We start from the raw sequence: 12,949 nt of genomic DNA, 5'->3' as shown, positions 1-12,949 counted from the left end.
AAGGAGCCCCACCCTCACTGGCTCAAGAGGAATTTAGTTTGGTGATTGGATCACAAATCAATTATTCATTAGAGGATCGGTGAAACTCAAGGAGCAAGATGTAATCTCGGGGGTGAAACAACATTTTGACCCAACCACGAACAACTTGTGAAGGGTCGACTTACCGATTACGGTTAAATCAAGTGGACAAAAATATATCTATAGTGAGAGAAGTGCAACTATTGGGCTCTAGTGGAGTGACCCGGTAGTTAACGAACATTGATTAATTCAATTTAAATAGTTTAGCTAATTAATCTCGAATCGTTAAAGCCCATGATCTATAGGTCCATTAAGTCCCCTTACTAGCTCACAAATGGATTAAACCTTAGAATAGAGTGATGAGTAAATTTGAAACGTTCAAATTTGAATTAAGGGAATGAACAATTATATATGATATAATTACACGTTAATGTTTAAATTTGATTTAAATTTCGATTACATGAATAGAGATTCATGTTTATGGAATTGGTGCTTTACTAATTTAATATTGAATATTAAATTGTTTTAATTAAATAAATAGACTTTAATTAAAATTCAAAATTTTGAATTTTATGAAATTTTAAATAATAAAATCAATTTTGTTTTAATTTAAGTTTTAGAAAATTAAATTAAAATGTGAAAATTGATTTTAAATGAGAAATTGATTTTGAATTAAATTGATCCATTTCATTTAGTGGTTTTGTCCAACATTCAACACAAAAAATTCCACTCAAAATGGCAAGGAGGTGGTGTCAATCCATAATACAATATGGTTGCTTGAGAAAAATGAACAAAAACAACTCACTTAGTTGAGATTGAGGGTCATGCATATGGAATTTCAGGGTTGAAGTGGTGGAAGAAAAGTTCTTCATCCTTTAGCTGCTATATTAGAAAAATTCTCCAAAATTCCCAAAAATCTAACTCATTTTGAATCTCATAATTCAATTTAAGGTCCAAGAGAATAGTAGGGAAGATCAAGTGGTGGTCTACAACCATTTGGAGTGGAGATTCAAGCTAATTTCGTGGATTGAAGAAGTTTTTCAAAGGTATGTTTAGAAACCCTCTTTTTACCTTATGAGCATACTTATTTAGATGCTAAAATTGATGAATTAGAGTGCTTAAGATCCTGATTTATTCGCGTCCGCATCCACATTAGTCGAAGTGGTGGAACGCCCTTCTGAGTCAAAGAGAGAACTTTCGCACCTCTCTCCAAGAGATACGATTCGGTATCAGAATCGGCTAAAGGAGAGTTGCATGTTAACTCCAACAGTAAGGTACCTAGTAATTAGTTATGTTAGGACCTTGACACCGAAAGTATGGTAAGGTAGTCGGGTCCCAACTTAGCTCTACGTGCACATATGACTTATGAAGTTGACGTTGATGAGATCAAGCAAAAGGGCTCTCTCTCAACTAAGGATATTGGGATTGAGCAAAAAGACTTTCTCGCATGTTCAGGCAAAAGAGTAGAAGCGTTGAACTATGTAATGATGAGTCGTTTTCAAGGTTATTAAATGAATAATGTTTCCATGATTCTAATTTATATTCAAACCTTGAACATGTTCATTATCAATATGATGCGATGTTTGTTCATGTTTTATGTATAAAGCATGTTTTTACTTATATAGCCACTTATTGAGTAAATTTAAGCTCGTTCTTTTCAAATGTTTTCCATTTTCAGGTAGCGGTCAACGATCTAGAGCCGAATAAAGCTGCCAGTCAGTCACGTGCCAGGACTCTTCAAGGACATAATGTAGGTGATATCTTTTTATTTTTTATTTTTTAAGTCTATCGAGCTTTAGTTACATTTGTACATATTTGGGTGGTTTCGATAAAGTCTTGACAGTGAATGTTATTGAACATCTATATAATTATGATTGTCTTTATGTTTGAATGTGTTTTAAGAATATGTTGTATTTGTTGAGAATCTTGAATTGTTTATCGGTTAACATGTACTAGGTTACACGAGTTAGTAGGATAGTAATTGTCATAAAAGGGTTGGTAGTTACTATCTTCACATCATTCTTGGATTTTCCTGGATTAAGAGGGTAATTTGGAAAGGGATGTGACAACCTTAGTTTTTGGTTTTTCTTTTTTGAAAATCAAATCTATAAAGTTATAAACATCCATTCTACCTCTAGATTTATTGGTTTTTTATATACTTTTTATCAGTATTGTAAAAAATCAAGCCAAATTTTAAAAATAAAAACAACAAATTTTAAAAACATTTTTTTTCTTGAATTTGACTAAGATTTTTTTTTTTTTTTTTTTTATATAAAGAAAAATTCAAACCAGAGAGAAAATAGATCTATTTTAAAAAAAATAAAAAATAAAAAAGGACCACGAAAAGTTTTAATATTTAAATAAAACTTCATATAAGAAAGATTTTGGGTAGAAAATTTTAAAATTTTGTCATCTTTTTCCTTTCATCCATTTTTATTTATTTTCCCTACTTTTGTCTTCAACTTTTATCCCGCTCTCAAGCTAGGGCACACGCACTTAACGAAAACAAGGTATCTCCATGAGTCTCGATTGAAGCTTAAGCTACCATTAATGTAAGAGGGATGGTTTTGTTAGGAATTTAGAATGCAAAAAATAAAGATAACATAAAGAAAAATTCAAATTCAAATTCAAATTTTATATCACAATCTCCTATAGATTTAAAATTTTAAAAAAATAATATTTAGCTGCATCCGTCTATAGTGTAGTATTTTTAAATTAATTAAAAGTTGACACATGTCAATTTTTTTAAAAATAATTTTTTAATGTATATATAAAAATGAGAGAATGAAACTTAGGTGCAAGATTGCTCTTTAAAATATATGAAAAGATATTTGGTTACACGAAGAGTTTAGATTAATTGGCCATATTTCATCAAAAGTCTTTTTAGATCATCTTTCAAAATAACACTTATGTTTAATTATTAGACTTTTGACATAAAAGACCTTAAAATAAGGGTTATCTTACATTAATGTCTTGAACATTTCATTTTTTTAAAAAAAGGTCTATTGGACTTTGTTTTATATATATAAAGTTTGGATTTTATTTCCTCCATGCATAGGCTTAGAACCTCACGCCCATTAACGTTCTTTGGAAAAAAAAATATATTGAAACTCTTCCACATCCCTTTTCTTCCTTCTCCATCTCATTTCTCCTTCTGGCAGTGTGAGTTGCATGCGGGAGATGGACGGTGTAGGCGAATCAATGACTGGCGATAAGAGACGGGCGACGTGGGGCGAATCTTTCGGCGCATGGTGAGCAAAACCACGACCAATTGCTCAAAAACTCCTTTCCGTTCATTAATGTTCTTCGTCATTAGTTAGAATCTCATCGGCTACCCCACTCCCAGTTGCACTGTCCCCTGCTTAGCCACCAGCACCACATAGTCCTCTTTGGCCATCGTAGACCCCCATCCTCCAAAGAAGGAAGACGAACAGAACAATCCCATTGCAGAAAATGGAAGTCGCCGCCATTGAAACAACTTCTGCCTCATGTAGTATTGATGGTCGACAGTGTGAGGTTCTGGATGATGACAGTTGATGGCGCGGGGTGGTCTATATTGTACTGTTATTTTCGGTATATACTATGGTATATATATATTCATTTCGATACATAGGGTGATTTTTTTATATATACTGTGATATTTCACATATTAGTTAGAATCTTTGCAAACATCTAAGACAAATGTTCTAATGTATATTTAAAAACAACCATGAATCTAAACTATGGTATATATGAGATAATAACACAAAATATAAACAAACTCAAAACAAACAATTTACTATAATAGACAAACTCAAATAAATCAGACCAACATATAAAAATTGCTATAGAATGACATATATATCATACATCGGGGGAATATATTACAGACACAATACCTACATATCAAAATACCTTAGATATATGTCAAATAACAATGAAATATACCACATGAAAACAAATAGTACTCAAAACAAACAATATAATAAATCAAATAATATAAAAATCAAACGTTAAATGTATTTTCTCTCTTCAATTGAAATGGAAAAAAAAATATTAAATGCATTTTCTCTCTCCATTTGAAAATGGGAAAAGATCATATTAAATGCATTTTTTCCATCCATAATAAATGCAATTATCTCCATCATTAAGAAGTTTCGTAAATAGGAAAATATATATAAAAATCAGAAATAAAAAAATAAAAAAGGACAAATTTATCCAAAAATAATATTAAAAACCTTTTTGAAAAAAAAATTAAATTTAAAGACATTTTTTTAAATATACGGCCTAAGGCCCTAAATGAAATTAAAACCAGCGATCCAAACCCACTAGATAAAAAAGACACTATAAATGAATGAAAAACTTATTACCATTACCTTCTAAACTTTTAGTTTCATGAATTAATTTCTATAGTTTATTAATTGTTATAATTAGCCTAATATAGTTGGTTAAAATTTTATATTTATTAGTGTTACTGAGTTGTATAAGTATTTTTAACCATTTTTTTAATTGAAGTAATCTTCCAAGTCTAAAATTCATAAAGAAAGGTAACCAACCGAATTCAACTATAAAATATAAAAAACTAAAATTTTATAATTAAATCAAATAATTATTTATAAACACATCAATGTCAATATTAATATAAGGGACTACACGAATTAAAAATTTAGGAATGTAATTTGTGATGAACCACTAGATCAAATTACAAGTTTAGTGGTATAATATAATTGTAACAATTCGTACAATATTTCCAAAAAAACCGAACTTAAAAAACCGGTTCAGCCGATCCAATCACAGCGGCTCAGCTGAACGCCCAAATCCACGAATATGAATTCTTGAAAAGAAAAGGGAGGGATCAGCGATACCACCGGCTCTCCCTCCCTCTCTATCTTCAGCTCCGCCGTCGCCGCCGCTGTGAGTAGCATTGCTGATCCTTCATTCACGACCTAGGCTCTTAAGATTTTTTCCTTCGGTCTTCATCTTCTTCTTCTCTCGATCGATCGCAGGTACTCTTCTCAATCCCTATCTCCGTCTTTCAAACTCCAAAAACATCTTGAAGATTGTCGTAGTTTATGAACTGATGATGATGGGAAGTTGGGAACTAATCAAGAAATTCGAACAAACCGGTTTGTGGGACTTGGGAATCTTGTTTTGGTTCCAATTTCTCAAACCGAAAAATTTGGTTCGGTTCCTGGTTCAGTACAAATTCTGAAATCGAACCGATGTTCACCGCCTTCCAAAACAAATTTTTTTGAACGAAATGAAAAACTTAAAGCGGGGATTATTATCGCGCGCTCTTTCTTTCCCGTATCAGTCCTCTTCTTCTCCCTCGCACTTTATCTCTTTTCTCTCTCACTATCCTCGAGCTCAGATTTGAAGGTATGGTCAGTGGGATTTCTTTATATACTATTTCCTACTTTGGTTGTCCTTCGGTATGAATTGAGGTTGTTTCTGTTTCAATTTGACATTGTTATTGATTTTGATACTTGTAGAATTTTCGACCTTGCACGATTAACACAATGTACACTCAAATGGTTGATATTTTCATCAAGATTTACTAATTAAGAAAAGAGAAACCCAAATTCTTATCCTCGATCTTCCTTCATGATACTCCTGTTTTCCCTTTCGTCTCTTGCATAAACTGTAGTCACTGGCAGAAGCGGACCCAGGAATTCACATGGGGAGGGGCTAAATTTCACTCTTGATATTGTTTCTTTAATTATTATCTTTCAGTTTTGAAAATTTAGGAGACCAATTTAAAGAGAAACCTCAAATCTTGATGTGTGTATATATATATATGTTGAAGTATAGATTTTCAACCTAAGATTAGTTAAAGATGGGCAATCTTTCTTTCAATCCGCTCTTGGTTATTGGGGTTGTAAAATGTACCAAATATTTTAATCGCTCAAATAATTTTTTTCCCTCGTTATTTTCGTCTCTTTTGCCAATCTATAAGGACATCTTAAACAATTTTATTTATTACTGCTTACCTTGGAAGAGTTTTGCAGCAAAAATGTCATCTTTGTTTCATTTTCCTTATCAAATGCAGTATCTTGGATTTCATATAAAAGAGAGAATACTTTCTTCACGGCTACCATCTGCCAGTGACATGATGATGTGATTGGCACTGGTATGCTGCTACTCATTCTCATTGGTGAAGCTGCGGTCTCAATTAAGTATGGCAGAAGTCGTTGCTCCAAGTTCTTTGCCTCCAGTGTCTCGTGATATTGCCGGAGGGGCTCCAAAGACTGGGAAATCAATTAGAAGAAAGACCCCATCAGAACTAAGGGTAAGTTTCTGACTTGCTAAATCATTTAACCATTGTATAGTGAAGCAGACATTGGGACAATATATTGATCTTCCTTAGATTTTCCCTGCATGCGGTCTACTATCTGTAGAAGAGTAGAACCGTCGTAATTCATGGGGATTTCAGTTATGATGTTTCCTCTATATTGTCTTTGTATCTGTCCTCTCTTTTTCCGTTGTTTAGAATCAATTAATTAGCATGTTGTTGTTTTGGGAGATAATGGCAACTTAGGTCATATTTAGATCTCAATTGTCTTGTTCTCTGTCATATTAAGATTATTATCAAACTTCATGCCAAGTAAAACCGGAGTTTCAAGGTGATTGAAGAGGTATAAGATGATACATTAAGTAAATATATTTCCGCATCATGAAGATTCTCTTTCGGTATTTGCTACATTTCCTCATTACTGATTCCAAATGGGATGAAACTTTTGTATTTTATGCCCAATGATGTTAAGCTCACATCATGAAGTTTTGTTGCCAATGTGGTTAGGTTGAAGCAACATTTCTGAATCTTGTGTTTATTATGGTTGAACTTTTGCAGGCAGAGCAGTTAAAGAGATCAAACAATGTGAATCTTTTGGACGAATCTCCTTCCACTGTTTTTGCTTCTGACAAGTGAGACCTACTCATGTCTCTTATTTGTATAGCTTGCAATTATTGATTCCCTTAGAGTTCTTATTTTTATATGTTCAAACAGTGCTGGCAATGGGCTCAAGAAGCCAGGGTTATTCAGAGCTCCAAGATACATCGATACACGCATGGATGAGGTTTTTCCAGTAAAAAAATCTAGGCTTAGGATCTTATCCGGGAAAGATAATCCTAAGGTTAGTGCACTTCTCTTGAAGACTTCGTTGCAGAATGTATTAATATTAGATGTATCGAAGTAATTGTACTTAGTTTTGTATAACTTGTTTTATAACATTTAGGAAAATAGTCAGATGGAGCAGGGTAGCAATTTCATGAATATTTCTTTGCTTTCAAATTTGAATACAAGTCAATGGTAAGAACTCTATTTTTATGTCTTGCTGCTTACTTCAATGCTTTCTAGTTTCTTATTGTTTCTTCTGTAGCAGTTGATTACATAATTCTGTTTAATTGCAGTAAGGGAAATTCTGCTGGTCCTGCTGATGTTGCCCATAATAAGACTGTTAAATCTTCTCAAACAGTTGAGAACAGTAGCCAAAGTACATTTCGAAGTGTCACAGATCTCTCATCTGGTGGTGACAAATTGACTGGCTTGACAAGCATTGATATGGTAGAATTCTTAGGCAGTGTTTGATTTGTTTTATTTCATATGATTTTTTTTTTTTTTGAAGTTTTGTTTGCAATTTTATAGGGTAAAGCATTAAAAGGACTTTTCGCTCGTGAAACCACTGCAGTTTCTAGTTCAGCATCAGACTCTTCCAAGAGATTCAACGATGCTTCATCTACTTATCCAAGTGATTTATGCAGTGAAAGCTGCATACTAGGTCAAAAGGCTCCACTTGATTTTACTTTAAAAACTAGCATGCGAGTGGTCTCCTCCTCCTCACTCAGTTGGTGAGTGTCTCAGCATGTCAGAGTCCTGTTTCTTTGCTTGAAGGTTTCCTTAGTGAATGTGTTGGAAAGTGCCAGCTAATCTTTTTCTTTTATTAAGCTAAAAACTTCTTAGCTGAGTAATTCGATCAATTCTTTTGAGAAGATGCAGACGTTTCTTTGAAGTGTTTTGAATATCCAAACAATTTGATTTTGATCTAACCTTAAACTCTTGTGATTGATTTTCTCTAGAATTATTTGACAAATATTGTTGTTCTTTAATGAGGGGTTATTATTATTATTATTTAATAAAAAAAATTAATTTATTTAAAATCCCTTAAAACGTTTGCAAGCTATCCGTATTTGAACTAGATGCATGTTGGTGATTTCCATTATGCTGGAAGTTTATTTATTTTTTATATGGAGAGTTTATTATTAAATTATGTTCGGTTGTAGGTAGCATTAATTTGACATGAAATGGAAAATCTTCTTAAATTTGTGAATGTGCTAAGTATATATATATCTTTCATTGCCAATATTGAATAAAAAGCTATTCATTATTTACTGACCTTCTCATCTGTCCCAAAATGTAGGATCCACAAGACAATTTTGTTGGCTTCTATGCCTCAGTCCTCGATACAAATTGGTTCACAGGATCGAATTAGGAACTGTAGTGGAGGATTGCCACCAGCTTCTCAAGCCTCTGGCTCTTTGGTTCTCCATTCATGGGTTTATCCTCAATCTACCTTGCCATCTTCTCTTGTTTCAGTTTTGAATTCATCCGCAGCAGGTTGGGGTTATTTAAAACATAAGATTCTGATCTGTGTGTGTAAATACTCATTGGTTCTCCTTTGATGCAGTAGAAGCTGAGTTCCTTAGCAAACGACAACAAGCATGGGAGGACTCATTTCAGAGCCTTTATTATATGCTTCGGAATAATATTTGTAGAGTTTTTTATGGTAACCGTCTTCAGTAATGTTGGTTAAGTTTTCTTGACTATGGTTTTGGTCTACTTTTTAAGTTTCTTTCTGTTGGATGAAACAATATTTCAATGCGGCTAGCCTAAGAAGCACAGACTCTTCAGTGTGGCTAGCATTTCCAAGTGTGGGACATGTTCGTGTTCGACATTTGTTGGACAAGTATCAGTCTATCAGACATTTGTTTGTACAATAAATGTGTTATACATGCATAAAACACTCGTTGAGTAGATTAAAAAGACACACACACATATGACAGTAATAACAACTTTGGAGTGTAAAATACATCAAGCTAAGTTTTTTAAGCAAATGAATGTATGGGCCAATTTACTTTGAATTTTCTTTTGGTAGAAAAGGATACATATTTTTTTAAAATGAATATTTTAATAAACGTGTCCAAGATTTTTAAAATATGGTGTGTCGTATCCATGTCTCGTATTTGTATTTGTGCTTCTTAGCTGCTAGCTATCATCATTTTACTTAAAATTGGTTTTAAGATACTGTTTTCACTCTGTACACTTCATATTGCAATATCATGGTTGATTCTGATCAATCTTAAATATAGTTTCTCTTTGCCCAGATAAATGTCATTCTTGAGTTATACCTGATTTGATTGATTGATTTTGACAATTTCAGTTTGTACATCACAATTTGTGGTCATGTTTACAAGTGGAGATGCCTCTGGGGGCAACAAACACGTGTGCAATGCATATATTTCCCAGTCAACAAGAGGTTTGAGGTCTATTTTGAGTGAGAATGTAAGACGAACCCATTCATTACTATTTTCCCCCTTTCCCAATTTAGACATTAGGCTAAGATAGAAGCTGGCTTTATTTTATTTAGATTTCAAACAATGGTGATTTTATTCTTTTTGATGGAATTTGCACCTTCATTATTGTTGTTTTGGGCAGAAATTCTATTTTGCAGCTTGATCCTTTATAATGATGCATAATGGTTATTGTTGAAATGAAAAATCAAATAATTTGGTGTCAATGAAGGTGCATATAAATCCGCTTGTAGACAAAATTCTTTACTATTTTAATTTTTTTTTTGTTTTAAATTGCCCCCTCAGACATGTTATTTGTGCACTATTTCCCAAGGATTGTAAGTGCCTTTTTTCCACAAAATAAAATAATACTAATGGAAAAATGTTGAACTATCTAAAATTATCTTATATACTTGCTCTAGTTTATCGTAAAAATTTAACTTCATGTAACGTCACATCTTCTCATTGTTCTGAAATTTGGATCAGGGCGTTTGTTTCTCTATGCCTCTCTGTCGCTCAAAAGTTGAGCAAGTTAATGCTGAAGATCTGGTTGAACTTTCAGAGATAGAGAAGTATAATTTAGGACAGGTTTGTTATGTTTTCATCATTTGTTCCTTATCTATTCATACCAAACCATCTAATTTCATGATAAAGTTAGATATGGATGAGCAAGCTTACACCTGCTAGTAATCCGTTTTTGCCAAGTATGTGAATTAAATTTTTATAGCCTTGGCTACTTGGTTGAGTAAACTACTAAAAATATATATCTTTTTCAGACACGGCGGGTTCGTTCATTTTCTGATGTAGATAGGAGCTCTCAGTCTTTACTGTTTTTCAGCGAAAACAAAGATGTGCATGGTTTGTACGATATCCTGTTAAATTACAGGTAAATGAATGTTTGTGGAAACTTGCCTTTGCAGCTAACTTTTGGTTATTTTAACAGGTCTAAACACCTTACTTCTGATCTCTAAGGTTAAGCAATCATATTAAAAAAAAAATATATATATCATATAACAGGAATTTTATTTACCTTGAATATGGCTGATATATCTGGTTATTGTCTAGATCTTTCTTGACTTCATTGGCTGGCATGGATGTTCCCGTGTTATTATCACCTGTTCTCTTTCAGAATGCTGCTCTTTCTTCGCCTCAGGTGCATGAAGTTAATTTATTGTTTAGTGTTTTTAGCTCTATCTTAGAAAGATAAACAGTGTTCGTTGAAAAGTAAAAAAAGTTACCATAAATAACCTATACTTATGCATGATGTTCCCGCCTTACATAAGCCTTGTTTAACAAAACGTGCCTAAGCATTGAGTGCCTAGTGCCTACACCCTTGGGGTGCCTCGTTTATTAAAAAAAAGAAAAAAAAATGGTTACAGAAATTGTCGTTTGATCTAGTTGAACTACATTTTCATTGGGGTACTTGTTTCAGATATCATGGACAGCCACAAGAGAGAATTTATCTTCGCTCAACTGCTATGCTTATTAGTTATTATTATAATCATTCTTCCTTTTCTACTTTTTATAATTGATTTCTGTAAAAGCTTTCTAGCCGCTGGTTGCTTGTACTTTCTTTGTATTTGCTGTGGTAAAAAGATATATGATTTGTTTTCTTAGGTCAAATTCAAGGAGATGAAAAGTGCAAACTGTATTGCCGCAGTATCTAAAGGATGCACATCAAAAGATGGAGATTCCACTCTACCCTCATCTGTTGGTATCTCCTATAGCCTTGAGATTAGTGATGCATATATTCCACCCTGGGCTGTTTCCAGTGTATGTGCAGCCATGGCCATGGGTTCCGAAGGAAGAAGCTTCGAGGCTAGGTATGGTTTCTGGTAGTTTTCACTTGTTTGAGCAATGTTACTCCATAATGGGATTATATGTTTTAACTTTTTCAAAAAATAAATTGCATTATTCTCCCCAAGGTAGTAAGGTGGTTTAAAATCTCGATAACAACAACAATATCAAGGTCCCAATTTTATAAAAATGTCGATGGAACTATCGATAAAATGTCAATATCGATGGATATTTTTGAAAAAGATTCATATAATAAACATTTTATGCATTTTAAACAAAGTTAACATATTTATTATTTATATTATATTTACATCAGCGACATTTTGTAGCTTATTTTCTATGTAAGTGGATTTCTTTTAAGATATAATGAATAGGTCGATTTATTTCTCATGTCAGTGTTGAACGCTTTTATGCCATTATTCTCCTTGATTTTTCTTTCGCTGATCACTATTGATTCTCTAGAATCAAATTATGAAGGATCTTGGAGTCATCTAATCATGAAATGGTATTATTTAGATGGTCCTTTTCTGATTGTTGGCATAATTTGGAATGATTTTCAGCTTCACTACAGACCCCATCTCAACTGGCTTGAATGTTGCTCTTGGATCAGTCGATGCTAAATCCGACTCTCTGGCTACAGCAAGTGAAGGCGTCCAACCTATCAACAATGCCTTTGGAATTCCGGAAGCAATTGCTTTGCCATCCTTGCATGGAGGTTTCTTAAAAGGTTTAAAGTACTTTGACTGCTCTTTTACAGCCTCTCTTTCTCCTGCATGACTTACTTCATTTTGTTATATTTAAGCTTATGATTACGACAGTCCTTTGTTATTTATCTTGTATATACTTTGTATAATCAGATTTTGAGTAACATTAATTGATCCATTTCTTTTGTGGATGTTGATTGACCAAGATATAAAAAGCTGGTCCGATTGTATTCAGGAGTTAGCATAAATTGTGCAGGAACTTTTGTTTGTTCTAAACATTTTCCCATGAAATTGCTTTGAAGAAAGTGAAGAATGATTTCATTTTATCTCCTCACTAATCGTTTTTTTTTTCAAGTTCAATAAAAGATAGTGTTTTAGTTAATTTGATCGTTAGTTAATGTGTGAAAAAAATGACGTAACGAGTTGAGTAACAAATGTTGAATGAGGTGTTCAATTTAATAATTTTGTATTACTATTATAGTGGAGTTGTTTTGAATGTTTGGAGTCTTTAAATTGGGAATTCAAGATGGGATCCATGGAAAAGTTGGTTTGAAGGGTTTAAATGAAAAAAAAAAGGCATGTCATTTGGTCAAATGAGTTGAAAGACGATTTAAAAATGCTTTTTAAAATGATTTTCCCAAAATCATTTTAAATGTAAATATTTATAAATAACAAAATATCACAATCTATTTGTGATAGACTATGATAGATTGTGATAGACTACTGTGTATCTATCATGATACAGATAGACACAAATAGCAGTTTATCGCGGTCCGATCTATTATAAATAGATAGTAAAATTTTGTTATATTTGTAAATATTTTGGTTTATTTTCTTATATTTGAAAACAGCACATTTAATATTAATATTGTTTTGAAAATTTA

The 12,949-nt window shown here is 32.8% G+C and overlaps 1 protein-coding gene across 4 annotated transcripts; it reads left to right on the top strand.

The window, feature by feature from the left end:
- Nucleotides 1-4,787: 4,787 nt before the first annotated feature.
- Nucleotides 4,788-12,298, top strand: LOC120089856 (protein downstream neighbor of Son). Of its 4 annotated transcripts, none has more exons than XM_039047271.1 (15): nucleotides 4,788-5,003; nucleotides 6,047-6,286; nucleotides 6,848-6,921; nucleotides 7,004-7,130; nucleotides 7,233-7,306; nucleotides 7,408-7,561; nucleotides 7,643-7,845; nucleotides 8,415-8,611; nucleotides 8,682-8,780; nucleotides 9,435-9,556; nucleotides 10,051-10,152; nucleotides 10,341-10,450; nucleotides 10,630-10,717; nucleotides 11,182-11,387; nucleotides 11,922-12,298. In XM_039047271.1, exons 2-15 carry the CDS (start codon nucleotides 6,176-6,178, stop codon nucleotides 12,136-12,138), a joined length of 1,884 nt encoding a protein of 627 aa, XP_038903199.1. In that variant the 5' UTR covers nucleotides 4,788-5,003; nucleotides 6,047-6,175; the 3' UTR covers nucleotides 12,139-12,298. The 4 variants fall into 4 exon arrangements, with proteins under 4 accessions (XP_038903199.1, XP_038903201.1, XP_038903198.1 ...); XM_039047273.1 differs by lacking the exon at nucleotides 4,788-5,003 and adding an exon at nucleotides 5,223-5,376 and having other exon boundaries at nucleotides 8,685-8,780; XM_039047270.1 differs by lacking the exon at nucleotides 4,788-5,003 and adding an exon at nucleotides 5,223-5,376.
- Nucleotides 12,299-12,949: the final 651 nt, after the last annotated feature.

The sequence above is a fragment of the Benincasa hispida genome, chromosome 11, assembly GCF_009727055.1.
Source record: "Benincasa hispida cultivar B227 chromosome 11, ASM972705v1, whole genome shotgun sequence".
Taxonomy (NCBI): Eukaryota; Viridiplantae; Streptophyta; class Magnoliopsida; order Cucurbitales; family Cucurbitaceae; genus Benincasa; species Benincasa hispida.
This window is presented reverse-complemented; position numbering and strand designations above follow the sequence as displayed.